Raw genomic sequence first — 15537 nt, forward strand, 5'->3', positions numbered from 1 at the left:
TTTATTCGAAAATAAATTACAATATGATTTGAAAATCTAAGAAAAAATACTGACTTGGATAATACCTTACTTGTGTCTGAAGCAATTCAACATTGATACAAAAAACATTTTATCTGATATAATTTGATTCGAGCTAAGACATGTATTGTAAGTTAACGAATTACGTTACGTTATATTACATATTGTAAGCTCATGTCGATTGGTTGGATCCAACCATTGTCGAGCTTAACGTCTCACAAGAATTCTGTTTCAATCACAATGACTTATTTCGCTCAAAAAACGTCACGGTAAGTTAACGAATTACGTTACATTACGTATTGTAAGCTCATGTCGATTGTTCGAATCCCACTATTGTCGAGCTTAACATCTCACAAGAATTCTGTTTGAATCATAATGACTTATTTTGATAAAAGTTCAAAGTATTTATTCGAAAATAAATTACAATACAATTTGAAAATCTAATAAAAAATACTGACTTGGACAATACATTACTTGTGTTTGAAGCAAATCAACATTGATACAAGAAGCATCTATCTAACATTATTTGATTCGAGCTAAGACATGTATTGTAAGTTAACGAATTACATTACGTTACTTATTGTAAGCTCGTGTCGATTGTTCGGATCCCACTGTTGTCGAGTTTAACATCTCACAAGAATTCCATTTGAATCATAATGACTTATTTTGATAAGTCCAATACGATTTGAAAATCAAATAAAAAAGACTGACTTGGACAAGACCGTACTTGTGTTTGAAGCAACTGAACATGTCGTATCATTCTATAAAATTTCACACTAACCGAAGAAGTACAATTATACAAGAAGCATTCTATCTAATATTGTTTTTTATTCGAGCTAAGAAACGTAATGTAAGTTAACGAATTACGTTATGTTACGTATTGTAAGCTCATGTCGATTGTTCGGATCACAGTGTTGTCGAGCTTAACATCTCAGATAATAAATTACTTCTTTTATTTCATTTTCACAAAATTTGATGCATATTGGGATCTATAAGTGTCCTGATGATTTTAACGGGAATGAAAAAATGTATTTCATCCAAATTATTTGTGTGAATGATTTTTTTTAAAATTTATTTGTTGATAATTTTGTCCTTACATCACTACTAAATCATGTTTTAACAAAATCATACTGGTACTATATTTTTAACTGGAAATAAATAATCAAACTATAAAATTACAAGGTTTTATTTCAAATAATGATAAACGTATAGTAATTTTTATTTTAAAGGATGTATGTGGTTCAATTGTTAAACAATCAAGATTCTAAATATTACGTCACGGTAAGTTAACGAATTATGTTACGTTACGTATTGTAAGCTCATGTCGATTGTTCGGTTCTCACTGTTGTCGAGCTCAAAATTTACAATATTCTGTTTCAATTACAATAAACATTTTGCTAAAAGTGCATTGTAATTATTCAAAAATAAATTACGATACGATTTGAAAACTTAATGAAAGCGTTCTATTGTAATCCAAAGAAAAATCATTTTCCAAAGGCATAAACTTGATCACAACAAATGAAGATGTTTATCTTTAGCATTAATTTTGAAAATCCAAAGGCAACACAATTAATGCCATAAATCTAAAAAAATCACATAAACGGCTAACAATTTCCTAAGTAGTATTTGTAGAAGTGACTTTTCAGTTTCTTATTTGTATATGTTCATGAAGAACACGTTTTCTTGTTAGATTTATTAAATTTTTATTCATTTTTTCGCGGTAGCCAAAAAATTCACCGCAGTGGTCGGAAACTGAAATATTGCACCGGAAACATCAACCTTGTGGCTGTTCAGTTTCTTGTTTTTATATGTCCATGAAGAAAGCGTTTTCTTATTGCATTTATTAAATTTTTATTCATTTTTTCGTGGTGGCCGGAAAATTCATCGCGATGGCTGGAAACTGGAACCTTGTGGCCAGAAACTAGAACCTTGCGCCGGAAACATCAACCTTGTGGCTGTTCAGTTTCTTGTTCTTATATGCCCATGAAGAAAACGTTTTCTTATTGCATTTATTTAATTTTTATTCATTTTTTCGTGGTGGCTGAAAAATTCATCACGGTGACCGAAATCTGAAACCTTGTGACCGGAATCTGGAAATGGTGTGCTGGAATCTTCAACCTTGTGACTGAGATTTTCTGTAAAAAATGGTGCATTGTAAAGATAAATGGAGAAAGAAAGTCTAACAATTAATTGAGGAGAGAGAAATATGATTCATATTTATTGAGAGGTTATTTCATTTTGATTCCATAGGATGGATTGAATCATTGAAGAATTTTCCATATATATAATTACACTCTTAAAATATACTCCCTCCATTCTTTTTTATATGTCGTTTAAGGTTTTTCATCAAGACCAATGCAATATTAATGAGACTATTAAAATGACTAATGTACCCTTAATACTTTTCTCCTGGATCTCTACTTTCTATGCAAAATTTCTCTCTCTTATTAATTTTTATGACTTAATTAAGATAATTTGCATTAATAATTATATCTCTCTCTTACAATAAATAGGGGCAAATTAGAGAAAGTATTGTAAAAAGTGCATTGGTAATACAAAACGACATATAAAAATGAACAAATTCAAAAGTCCAAAACGTTATATAATAAAAAACGGAGGGAGTAGTATTTAACATAACTTTGTTATGTTTATAAAAAAACTTTTTTATAATTTTCCTGTGAGTTAATAAATTATAATTTATAATAATTCACTATAAATTTGGCCGTTCATTCGTGTATCCGGAGTCAATTCATACTTATGAATTATAATGTGGTTATATTTAGGAAAGAATGAAAAGATTGTTGAAAAAAGGTAATTTCCAACGACAAATTTAGAAAGAAAGTTGATTAAAAAAAAAAAAGGATGAGGAGGGAATATTAATATTATTTTGTGCATTTTTCAAAAAGAAAAAAATATTGGTGTGTGCAAGCGTAAGTGAGCGCGTGAGAGGATAAAAAAAAATCCAATTAAGGCAGAAAATCCAACATCCAAATTGATTGCTAAATAAGTTGCGGTGACAATGGAGAAATGAAGTCGGAATGAAATGCAAATTCAATCCAAATTCAAATACTCCATAAATGAAATTCTTATTAAATTCACGCGTTCCCCGTCATGAAATCCGTGTCGTAGTCTTCGTCTTGCATAGAAAGAAAGAAACACAGTTTTTTGAATTTTTTAATAAATGATTAATTTAAATTTTAAATTTTTGTCGAAAGAGAAAAAGATAATTGCAGATTAGATGATAGAGAAAAGTGAAATTCTAGTGTGAGAGAGAGAGAGAGCAACAATCAATGCTCAAATTTCTAGAGAGAGAAACCGACTTGCTCTGTAGCTGCTGCTGCTGTTTTATTTTAATCTTTTTTCGTCAATCTTTCATCGCCATTTCCGCCGATTGAAGTTAGATAAGGTTAAAATTCCAAGGAATTTATTCAGCCGTCTGTTCGTCCATTTTTGCTCGAAATGAACGTTCTACTCTAACAAGGTAGTTTTAATCTCCTACACTACTTCGACAAGTGTATTACTCTTCTTTGTAAATAGCATTTTCTGGTTGTCTCTTCTTTTGCTTAACTGAAGATTCTTAGGTGATTGATTTCGGTTTTGGTGAAATTTTCAATTGGGGCTTTTTCTTTTTTACTGATAATCACAGGGTTTTGATTGGAGCATTATAGAAATATTTGTTAGTAGTTGCAGAAAGGGGAAAGGTAAGGAAATGGGTGATACTGAAGATGCTAACACTGAAATGATGCAAAGGCTTCAATCTTCTTATGGAACTACTCAATCGTCTTCTTCAATGCCTAAGCAACCCTTTTCATCAATTAGCCACCTCGATATACCTCAATTGAGCCAATCGCAAATCCGTGCTAGACATTTTGCACACTTCGCGCATAATTTTAGCCCTGATAGTACTAAAAGAGTAGGGATACCTCCCTCCCATCCCAGTCAGATCCCACCCATTTCACCCTATTCTCAGATCCCCGTGTCTAGACCGACCAACCAGCAAATAGGCTCCCAGAACTTTAGCCCAACCCCTACTCATTCACGATCTTTATCACAGCCATCATCATTTTTCTCACTTGATTCACTTCCGCCTTTGAGTCCTGCCCCTTTCCGTGAAACCTCTTCAACCTCTTTTTCAGACCCTCCATCAAATGATGTGTCCATGGATGAAAGGGATGGAAATTCCCATTCTTTATTACCACCGTCTGCCTTTAATAGGACTAATACTGTGAGGGTTGGTGAGAGTTTGCCTCCACGCAAAGCACATAGAAGGTCTAATAGTGATATCCCTTTTGGGTTTGCTAATGTGTTGCAATCTTCTCCGCCGCTTATTCCATTGAGGGGTTCTGGTGTTTTTGATCGATCACTCTCCAGCAAAGAGAATTCGGCAGCGGCTAAGCCGGCTCAATTAGTGAAAAAGGAGTGGGAGAAAGGTGGTGAAGTTAATGCGGAGGGGATGGGTGAAAGAAAATCAGAAGGTGAAGTTGTTGATGATTTGTTTTCAGCCTACATGAATTTGGACAACATTGATGCATTGAACTCATCTGGAACTGATGATAAGAATGGTAATGAGAATCGTGATGACTTGGATAGTAGAGCCAGTGGGACAAAGACAAATGGAGGAGATAGCAGTGATAATGAGGCTGAGAGCAGTGTTAATGAAAGTGGTGGTAGTGTGCCCAGGGCTTCAACAGAGAGGAGGGAGGGGATCAAAAGGGCTGCAGCAAGTGATATTACTCCTACCACCAGACACTATAGAAGTGTTTCGATGGATAGTTTCATGGGCAAGATGAATTTCGGTGATGAGTCTCCAAAGCTACCACCTTCGCCTGGAGCTCGCCCTGGACAGCTATCACCTAGCAATTCAATGGATGGGAATGCCTTCAGCTTGGAGTTTGGAAATGGCGAGTTTAGTGGCGCTGAGCTGAAGAAGATCATGGCAAATGAGAAACTTGCTGAGATTGCATTAAGTGATCCAAAGCGTGCCAAAAGGTTTTCCCCCTAATTAATTGCTTCTCTTTGGGTTTTATGAAGTATTAATCATGCTTCATACTGACTTTTTTCATTTTTGGTCTCCCCATTTTAGGATTTTGGCAAATCGTCAATCAGCTGCCCGTTCCAAAGAAAGGAAGATGAGATACATTTCAGAATTAGAACACAAAGTTCAAACTCTGCAGACAGAAGCTACAACGCTCTCTGCCCAGCTTACACTTCTACAGGTGTTTTTCTGGAATGCATATATGTTGTTTCATCTATCTTTATTTTCCTCTTCTTATTGTCTTCTCTTCTCTACATGTAGAGAGATTCCGTTGGGCTTACAACTCAGAATAATGAACTAAAGTTTCGTCTCCAAGCCATGGAGCAACAAGCGCACCTTCGGGATGGTATGGAAGTTTTTCTCCATTCTAATTCAATTACATTCCTTAGCTTTGTTACTTTTTGAAGCATTCAAAAAGCATATTTGCATGCCAGAAAAAAGTTACTGATTCTTTGGATTCATAATGTGATGCCTCACCCGATGAATGATTATGCAACATCTTGAATTCATATTATGGAGAGTGTTAACTGTTCAATTTCAGAATATCCAAACTAGACTACTAGAACATTTTAGGTTATTCAAGGATGATACTAGTAATAAGACTAATGATAATGTTATGACCTACTCTCTCTCTCTCTCTCTCTCTCTCTCTCTCTCTCTCTCACACACACACACACACACACACACACAAATTCTTGTGATGCCGCCTGCAACTCTGATAATATCAGAATTTCTGAAATGTGAACATAGCATAATTTGCAATTGAGTGACTGCTGATCTAGTTCAGAAAGATTCAGCATCAGTGTGCTTGTATTGTAGTTTGCGGATTGTTTTTCTGTGTTTACTTGTTTCACTCGGTTTTCTCTTTCTTTCAAGTTGGTAATGAGCAGGAGGCTGCCTAATCTCCAACATTTGTAGTTCTTTTGAATCACTGCCATTTGTGCTCCTATTTTTCTGTTTGCAATGTGCTTGGTTGATTGTTTATTCATGTTTATTTGTTTTGTACTGAGACAGCTCTAAATGATGCCTTGACTGCGGATGTCCGAAGATTGAAGATTGCTATTGCAGAGATGAATGGGGATTCTGACCCAACCAACGGCATGGTTCAGCAACTTTCCATCAACCCTTCAATTTTCCAGCTGCAGCAAACACAGGCTTCTCAAATGAACTTGCACCATTTGCAACAACAGCAGCAACAGTTGCAGTCACAAGGTCAACAACAGAATGGAAACTCGGTTTCCAATGCTGATTGTGAAGGATAAAGCAGCTTATTGTTTTCATTACATGTTCTAGTCTTCCAATTTCTGATTTGTTTCTACAGTGCATTCATTCATTAGTTTCTCCAACTCCCAACAAAAAGGTCTTTGGGTGGGAATTGCAAATTTCCATCTCGGAACACCACACCGTCGAAAGTGATATACAGGTTTTCAATACATATGTTTATTTATGATCATAGCCTTTATTTATTATATCTGATAGATATATAAATCATTAGTGAGAACATTTATTGAACCAGATGTTTTTGTTGTGACATTTGGAAAGTTGAACTGGTTCTTTTCTTTGTTTATTTCATTTAAAAGATTCTCTTATTTATTTTGTCAATTGGGCCACCTCAGTTCTGTTGACTTCTCTGCTCAAAAGTAGGGACTGGCATTCGACAATTGTTGCTTTTTTCTTGGGAAAACAGTGTTGGAATCTCGTATTTGTCTTTGTTTTATAGGTACATTTGGCTTCTGATATTGTGGGTTCCTTGAAATTGGCTGTTATGTTTTGTAAAAGTCGGTATTATTGTTGAAGTGTTTTTCTCATTTGTCTTCCAGAAACTTGGAACCTTGGTCGAGAACTGTTCTATGTAGGGATGGATATATGGTCTGTTAGGTTCCAAAATAAGTGTGAAGTAAAATTGTAGGATAAGATCCACTATCGTTTTTGGGTTGGGGAAGTTCATAATTACTCTAATATATCAAATGGTGCAATTTTACTCCCAATATTGCCAAAAAGACCAATTTTACAGTTATTCGATTGTCACAATTAAAGCAGTTTTGTGTATGTTGTGAGGTTGTTTATAATTGTTTTAATAATATATTAAACATAATAGGCAGTTTTTTATATGATTAATTGATTTAAATATTGATATTTTCGTAAGATGTTTGTAATTGTGTTAGTACTAGTCAAATAATAGTGAATCAATTTACGATATGGATAACTGTGTTTTCCCTGATAGGCCCTGTTTGGGAATTAACTGTTAGCTGTTAGATGATTACATTAGCTGTTAGCTGATTACATTAGCTGATTTGACTAGTTGTTTGTGTAGACATGTTTGGTAAAAATTAGCTGATTGATAATAGCGGTTTGTGTAAAAAGACGAATAAGGACATTAATTTTGGCGCAGGAGAAGAGAGAGTCTATCTATTAGGGTTAAAGAAGTCCATTAATTTTTAATATTGCAAAACGCTAATTGAAAAAGCTCATAAAATGAGCTTTTTCTAAATTAGCGTTTTCATCCAAAAACTCTCTTCCAAACCTCTCTCCACCAAACACTCCAATCAGCGGTTTCAGTGGTCAAACCTCTAAAATTGGTCAAAACCGCTATTTTTATCTCAAAACGCTCTTTAGCAAACAGGGCCATAGTGCTAGGGATAAATTTATACTTTTCCCAAGGGTTAGGGATAAATTTGTATTATAGTTGTTGTTGCTAGTTAAAAGTTAAAATGATTAAGATGGATATGTTAAGTAGCAAAAAACACATGTCAATAGAAGAATGTGTTGGATGTTTGTAGAAAGGAGGTTGGTTGTCCAAACAAGTGCACTGGTGGTTGTCTTCACGTTAGGGATAAAGGAACCTAGTATTTGACTTAAATTTTCTAAAATCCAAGTATGTCGTGATCCACACTACATGCATAAAAATCGTTGACACCAACTGAAATGGGGGCATTGGTTAGAGCATTCAATAGGCCAAAAAAACATATCCCATCCAATCGAGCTCCTTCTCCTAGACCAAGTTTGATGCACATATAGTTGTAACTTTAAAAAGAGAAGCTTATTCAAATAAACCAACCGATATTCTCCTACACATAATCCTCCACCTTAATTGTGTGATTAATCATATTATAAATTGTACTAATGATTGTCTATTAATCCAAGACATAACTTACATCATGTTGTTTAGGTCAATATATAGAAAAGCTACACACTTGAGGTCCCTCAAAAGGATGGAGTCAAGATAGTAGTACATAACAAATAAATTGGGAAGGCACGGGACATGTCTCAAAATAGGCATAATAAATAAATTGGAAAGGCACAAGAAATCGTCATTAGTAACCATCTGAAGCGTTCAGATGGCTGGATGGATCTAGATCCCATCTTAGGTATAAATCCCAATAGTTGTTTAACCTCTCGCTTTTTGAGGGTCGGAATAGCAAGACATGTATCAAAAGGAACTGAGGTGTTCCTAAACCGCATCTCAATAATAGTCGTGAAGTCCATTGGTGTAATGGACATATCTTTGAACGATAGATGGAAAGTATGAGTAGAGTTAAACCATCTTCATGTCAAATTGTACAAAGGCTAATGGTATATCTTTATACCCCCAGATGAGATAAACAAAATGGATAAACTTGTTGAGATCGGCCACGGGTATTCTCTCCTAAACTCGAAGGCTCGGATCATTATACCATTCTCGGGATGTTAAAGGCATTAATTTAATCATATTCCTTTTAGGTTTTGAAGGATGCATTCTAGCAAAATAATTTTTTTTTTCACATCCCCCAAATGGAGTTTACACAAATAAAAAAAATTATGGAGACAAACCACCCATCGAGACATAGAAAAACACTCGCAAGGGTAAAGTTTGCTTATTCGCATGGTGAACGACGTAAACGCGGTTGTTACCTTATATACGCGGTAACAAGTGCATCTCGAATCTAGCCCATTTTTTGCCTCTAACCTGCATTTTAATACATCCTTAACTACTTTTGAGACATTTTTTTTATAAAGAAATTGCAAAATAATAATTTTTCTAGCCTCATTCGGAGGATTCAAGCTAATATGGTCCTCCATTTGAGAGCTTCAAAAATAGAAGAGTGAATAAGAACTAACGAACTTGGAAACTTCAACCGTATCTCGTGCATTCTATAAAAATATCATTATCATTCTTACCGCCCAAAGAAGGCTCATGCTTGGTAAGCAGCACATCCACCGTCAAATGGGGCGGTTTCCTTAGCAATCTTAGAGATATGGACGGTCCCCACAGAATGCTTGCCTACTACTTTGTTACCAGAGCTGAGGCATTATCTCTTTCATCCAAATCTTGACTTTGCAACATCCCCCAATTGCAAGCTTTGATTATTGATTCATAGTTGTCTTCAGCTCAGCCTTCTCTTGAGTAAGGATTTTCTTCCTCATATCGACCTTTGCTTTGCAATAGAGTTCTTTCTTCTCTTTATCAACGCAAGAAATACCAAACCCCTCTCTAATAAGGTAAGCCATAATACGCAACGAAACACATGTAAAATACAGCATCTCTCGCCCTGTATCTCTTTAAAAAGCATATCTCCCTCGATATCAGGGGAAGCCTTTAAGAGATAAGGCAGGAATTCGGGTGAGAGCCAATTGCATTCTCTTGAAAAATATAGATAGCCCTTACAGTGGCTAGTTAAAAGTTAGCGCGCACTAGAACTATGTCGTTGTTATATAATGCGCACCTCTATTTGTTACCCCAACAGACGCTGGTGGTAATACACCTTCCACTCAACAACTATTCTTCTTCCTGTACAGTTTTGTGCTCCAGCTCTGTGCTACGTAAGGTAGTCGTTTGACTCGGAAATCCCTTCGCCCAGCTAGCTCGTCCGTGCTTGGAAGTGTAAGCCTTGTTCCAGTCCAACATTCTCTTTTCGATTAAATAAGCTTTATATTCAAATTTAAAAAACTTTATATTCCAAAAATAAATTTTTTAAGTTTCTTAAACATAAAATATCCGATATTTTCAAATATAAAACAAAATTATAAAACTTTACCTCTATGATTTCAATTGACATACCATTTATAGTTTATAAAACAAGAAGCAGTACCATTTAATTTATTATTAATTTGTTTGCTATAGTTTTTTTTGAAAGCAAACTAGTAATGAATTTATAAATGAATCATCGTTACATCAGTGGCCATCACAGAATATAAAAAAACCAGTTCTGAGTGCCAGAAAGTAGGCGTAGCCAAAGACAAGGCCTCACAAGCTAACCTATGAACCACTTTGTTGGCTGACCTTTTGACAAAAACAACTGAAACATCCACTAGACTATGAATTAACTGACGACAAGCCTTAATAACCGTACCGAACTCTGATATATCGTTGTGTTCCGAGTAACAAGCGTTGACTACCTCCTTAGCATCCATCTCAATGATTATATCCTCCCATCCATTCCGCTGAACCAGGAGTAGAGCTTTTTGTAAACAAAACGCTTCTGCCATCCACGGTAAGACCTTGTCTTGACAGATTTGAGCAAAAGCAAAAACAAAGTCACCTACGTCGTTCCTTACCACGCCCCTAGTACCAAAATTGGAGAGCTCAAGCCGAACAGAGGCATCAACATTGAACTTTACTCTTCCAAACGACGGAGGACGCCAAACACAAGGGCTGCGAACAGATTCCTGGGAACTGTTATGACAAATTGCAGCATTAAATTAATTGAAAAAAATTCATGCACAAACCCGTGACAATTCGAGGAGGAATAGATGAATTCTCCCAAATACCTGCATTTCGCTAACACCACAACTCCCAAAGACCCAGACAAAGAGCATAATGTTCCTGCTCTTCCCTAGTCTCTAAGAAACTTTCAAACCAATCGATAAAAAAGTCACTCGTCACAATATGAGAATCAACGCCCATTTCAAGCCAAAAACATCCAGCATATTCACAATCTATGAACAAGTGAACTGCATGTTCTCCCTCCTCTTTACATAATCCACAAAGATTATCAGACACTACCCCCTTTATAGAGAGTCTATCTTTAACTGGAAGAAAATTACAGCAAGCTCTTCATACCTGCATTTTTACTCGAGGAGGTATTGGAAAAGCCCAGAAACGGGTCGATTTAAACGCTGCGCGCAGGACTACTCTATCATCCATAATTTCCCTTGTAATTTTGTAACCAGACCTCACCAAATATTGACCTTTTCTTTCATGGTGCCAGATCAAACAGTCATTTTAATTCCTTTCCCCTAGTAATGTCTGTAAAATCCATTGAACATCTTGCTCAACAAACAATCCTCTTATCCGCTCCAAGTCCCATTCATCAGAATTTGGTAACCTAAGATCAGCAGCCGTCATATTTCCCAACCCTTCACCTTGCACAGATCTTGGTTTGAAATCCGGAGCATTAATTAACCAAGGATCAGACCATACATAAGATCAGCAACCGTCATATTTCCCAACCCTCCAACCTGCCATCTTAAGCCTTTTACAAGCACCGATCTTGCCGATCAGATACTTCTCCAAATCACATTCGGGTTAGATCCCAATCGTGATGAGAAAAAGTCTCATTGTGAGAAATATTTAGCTGTGAGTGTTCGACAAAACAACGTATCAGGTCTTGACATAAGAATCCATGCTTGTTTAACCAACATAACGCAGTTAAAAGCGTGCAACTGTCTAAATCCCAGGCCCCCATGTTCCTTTCTTTCAAAAAGTTTGTCCCAAACCGCCCAGTGAATCCTTTTCCTTTCAGCGGGGTTTGAACCCCACCAAAAGGAGTTCATCATCCTTTGCAATTCATCACAAAGCGAGGTGGGGAGTAAAAAGGTACTCATATAATAGGTAGGGATAACTTGTGCAATTGATTTTAACAGAATCTCTTTACCCCCTTGTGAAAGTAACCTCCCTGCCCAACCAAACAATCGGTTTGATAGTCTTGTTTTCAGATACCCGAATGCCACTTTCTTGCTTCGTCCAACCATCACAAGGAGCCCAATATACTGGGATATATCCATTGGCTTGTGAATCCCCAAGCAACCACAAATTAAACTTCTATCCCCCTCAGTGACTTTTTGGCTAAAAAACATACTGGATTTAGAAAAATTGATAGCCTGGCCTGAGATTTGCTCGTATTGAATTAGGATTTCCTTAAGAGTCCTAGCTTCGTTTTCATTTGCACCATAAAAAAGAAGGCTATAATCCGCGAACAGAAGGTGGGATAAGACTGGGGCTCGATGAGCAACTTGACATCCAGTCAGGGCACGGGCGTTCTGAGCCTGAGTCAGAAGCCAAGGCAAACCTTCAGCGCACAAAATGTACAGGTATGGTGATAGCGGGTCTCCTTGACAGATGCCTCTACCTGGTATAATAGGACCCACACTCTTACCATTCACATGGAAGAAATAAGATCCAGATTTAATGCACATAAACATCCAGCTGATCCACCTTTCTGTAAAACCCAATTTAGATAATAGCTTTAAGAGATATTCCCATCTAACACTATCATAAGCTTTCCTGATATCGATTTTAACCGCTACCAAGCCCCATTTGCCCTTCCGTTTAGATCGCATGGAATGAATTGTTTCAAAAGCTGTAATCACATTGTCAATTATGAGTCTACCAGGGACGAAAGCAAACTGTTTTTCAGCAATGATATCTGGAAGAATAACCTTAAGTCTGTTAGCTAACACCTTTGAAATGATTTTATATAATACGTTGCACAAGGCAATGGGTCAGACGTCATTCTTGGTGGCAGGAGCAGCAACTTTTGGAATGAGAACAATGTTTGTTTCAGTCAGTTTATGAGGGAAGGAACTACTCTTCAGCCATGATATTGTCGCCTTTGCTACATCTTCTCCAATAAGGTACCAAATCTTTTGGGGAAAAACCCAGCCCGAGCCCTTCAAGACCCAGGGACTTATCCTGGTGCATTTGAAAAGTTGCCTTCCTGAATTCCTCCATAACAAACTGTCTGCCTACCTTACGGTTCATAAGAGCGCTCACTTTATTTGAGATTTGATCAAGTGCAGACACAAACGGATCATCAACAACATTGAACAAATCCGCATAATAGTCTTTTATTAGATCCCCAATCTTCTCGCCATCATTAATCCACTCCCCATCTTCCAGTAACAGTTTCTCGATTTTGTTCTTTCTCTGCCTTTGAGATGTCATTGCGTGGAAGAATTTGTTGTTACGATCTCCCTACCTGAGCCACTATGTCTTGGACCTTTGTTTCCAATAATATGAATTTTCCATTTTAAGCATCTTATGTAGCTCACGACGGGTCGATAAAATTTATGCATCCGAATTTCCTTGATTCGACCTCAATAGTTTCGCAAGATCAGCTTTGGCCTTCCTTATTTTAGTCGTGAATTGCAACCTGAACTTTTAGCCCCAACTCTTCATTGATGTGCAACATTTGTCAAGTCTAGTTAATAAGTCACAATTCCTGTGAGCGTGCCACTCGGCCGTAACCAGCTCCACAAAACATGGCTCTTGCATCCAACAATTGTTGAATCTAAAAGGATAGGAATGAGAGGGGTAATTCGTCCTAGGCCTGACATGGAGAAAAATAGGAAGATGATCAGAAGAAGACAACGTTCCACTGGATAGATTAGCCTTAGGGAAACGGTCAAGCTAATCCTGTGAAGCAAGACACCTGTCCAAATCTTCAACAAAGTGGGGAGTGTTGGGGTTTAGTGTCCTATAGACAATTGTTCTAGGATACAAACTTAATGTAAATGAATTGTTCTTTATATCATTTGTTTTAATGAGATATATGTTTTATAACTATATAAAGGCAATCCCTTTTAAACACTAAATAAAGTCTAATAAAAGGAAATCCGTAAGTTTATTTAAAGTGATTATAAAGTGTTCATACAAGCATGAAGTGAGACAAAACTTTATAATAAACTAATAAACTTAAAACCACCCCAAGTCAAGTGATATGTTTAGGATTGATATATCACTGTTGAGACTTGTATGTAACAATGTCTTCTGTCCGACAGAAAGCTGATCTCACAAGCTTCATATATATAGATATCTGGACAGTTATATAGATCCGATGAAAAGTTGTTCATTAGGATTGGGGATCCGATTTGAGATAACATGATGGGTAGATTCATCCTTGTCACTTGTTCATCTCATTGGTATTAATAGGTATAACTAATCCTCAGACTCAAAGGAATATTAATTGGTATTCTGGATTACAGAATGTGACGTTTTGACTCTGGTGTAACACGATCCTTAACAGAGATGACTCTGGGGTGTGAACAGTATACGTTGGGTATCACAGGAAGTGATTGCGGGATCGTTATATATTGGATTGAGCATTTGTCACTCCCGATAAATGGGAGATACATCCAAGGATCGCTTGTGGAAGACTCGACTCTAAATCCTTGCAAGGTGATAGCTTAAGACTTGAAATACAGATTTCACTTAACCTATCTTTTTGAGTTGACTCGGCCTGTACAAGTAAAACGAACGTCTCTCTATATGTGACTTGACATCACCCATAGTCATAAGATTCAGTTCAAGGATGTAGTTGATAAAGGATCGAATTATACTGTAACTAATACGGAAAGGTTAACGACAGAATCAACCTGTCTTCTTATAGCTCTGGGGGAATGATTACGGACTTGCTAATCACATACTCTGTACATCATTCCGTTATGCAAAGATTAAATATAATTCTTTGAAAATTAATTTAATAACGTTGCATACGGCTAGAAGCAATAAGAACCTAATGGGTCACACATAAGACTTGGAACCTAAAAGAGAGATAGATGTTAATTAATTGATTGAAGCTCAATTGAGCCCAGTAAGGCCCATGGACCAAGGGGGGGTCGAAATTCATGTAATTAAATACATGAATAATTAATTTGATTTTGTTATTCCTAATTAGATTAGGATTATGAATTAAATTAATTAAGAGATAAATAAGTTAGGAGTTTTAATTAGATTAAAATACTCCTATTATTATCCAATAAGGTTATTATTATTATCCTTAATATATTAGATATATAATGAGATAATAATTAGAAATTCTATTCCGAATTAAATTCCTATTCAGTAACCTAATTCTATCTAACTAGGGATTAGATACAAGAGATTATAAATACCCCCCTAGTGATTTTCGAAATCCCTAAGCTATTCCCTACTGAGATTTTCGAAATCCCTATAGTGAGAGAGAGAGAAAATTCGACACCCCTAGTTCGAGGACGAGATTTCTCTACGGCTTCCTTCCGATCAATTGATTTCATCTATTTCTTTTATCCTTGATCTTGTGTTGATTAGTTAGAGGCAATCTACTTTGGTTGCTATTCAACGGTTGATTCTAAATTAATCTTCCTGTGTTTTATTTCGTGTTTGGGAACTCGGAGAAGAGTTGTGGGCACTTCATTAACAACGGTAGATTGATCATCAAGAGGTAATTCTTCTTATCCCTCTTTATATGAAATAACGGTTAACGGATCTTGTGGTTTATGGAAATAGGTTAAAAATTTTATATTTC

General features: G+C 36.3%; 1 protein-coding gene across 2 annotated transcripts; it reads left to right on the forward strand.

The window, feature by feature from the left end:
- The first annotated feature begins 3162 nt into the window (after positions 1-3162).
- On the forward strand, positions 3163-6642 carry LOC136222023 (bZIP transcription factor 29). Of its 2 annotated transcripts, XM_066009500.1 has the most exons (5): positions 3164-3499; positions 3665-5007; positions 5102-5234; positions 5315-5399; positions 6068-6642. In XM_066009500.1, the coding sequence occupies exons 2-5, from the start codon at positions 3728-3730 to the stop codon at positions 6313-6315; spliced, it is 1746 nt and encodes a 581-aa protein (XP_065865572.1). In that variant the 5' UTR covers positions 3164-3499; positions 3665-3727; the 3' UTR covers positions 6316-6642. The 2 variants fall into 2 exon arrangements, with proteins under 2 accessions (XP_065865573.1, XP_065865572.1); XM_066009501.1 differs by having other exon boundaries at positions 3163-5007.
- Positions 6643-15537: the final 8895 nt, after the last annotated feature.

Source organism: Euphorbia lathyris, chromosome 3, assembly GCF_963576675.1.
Source record: "Euphorbia lathyris chromosome 3, ddEupLath1.1, whole genome shotgun sequence".
NCBI lineage: Eukaryota > Viridiplantae > Streptophyta > Magnoliopsida > Malpighiales > Euphorbiaceae > Euphorbia > Euphorbia lathyris.

Coding starts and splice junctions, on each gene's coding strand:
- LOC136222023 (XM_066009501.1), top strand. CDS start 3,728: ATGGGTGATACTGAAGATGCTAACACTGAAATGATGCAAAGGCTTCAA. Junction 5,008..5,101: donor GATCCAAAGCGTGCCAAAAG/GTTTTCCCCCTA, acceptor TCCCCATTTTAG/GATTTTGGCAAATCGTCAAT. Junction 5,400..6,067: donor ACAAGCGCACCTTCGGGATG/GTATGGAAGTTT, acceptor GTACTGAGACAG/CTCTAAATGATGCCTTGACT.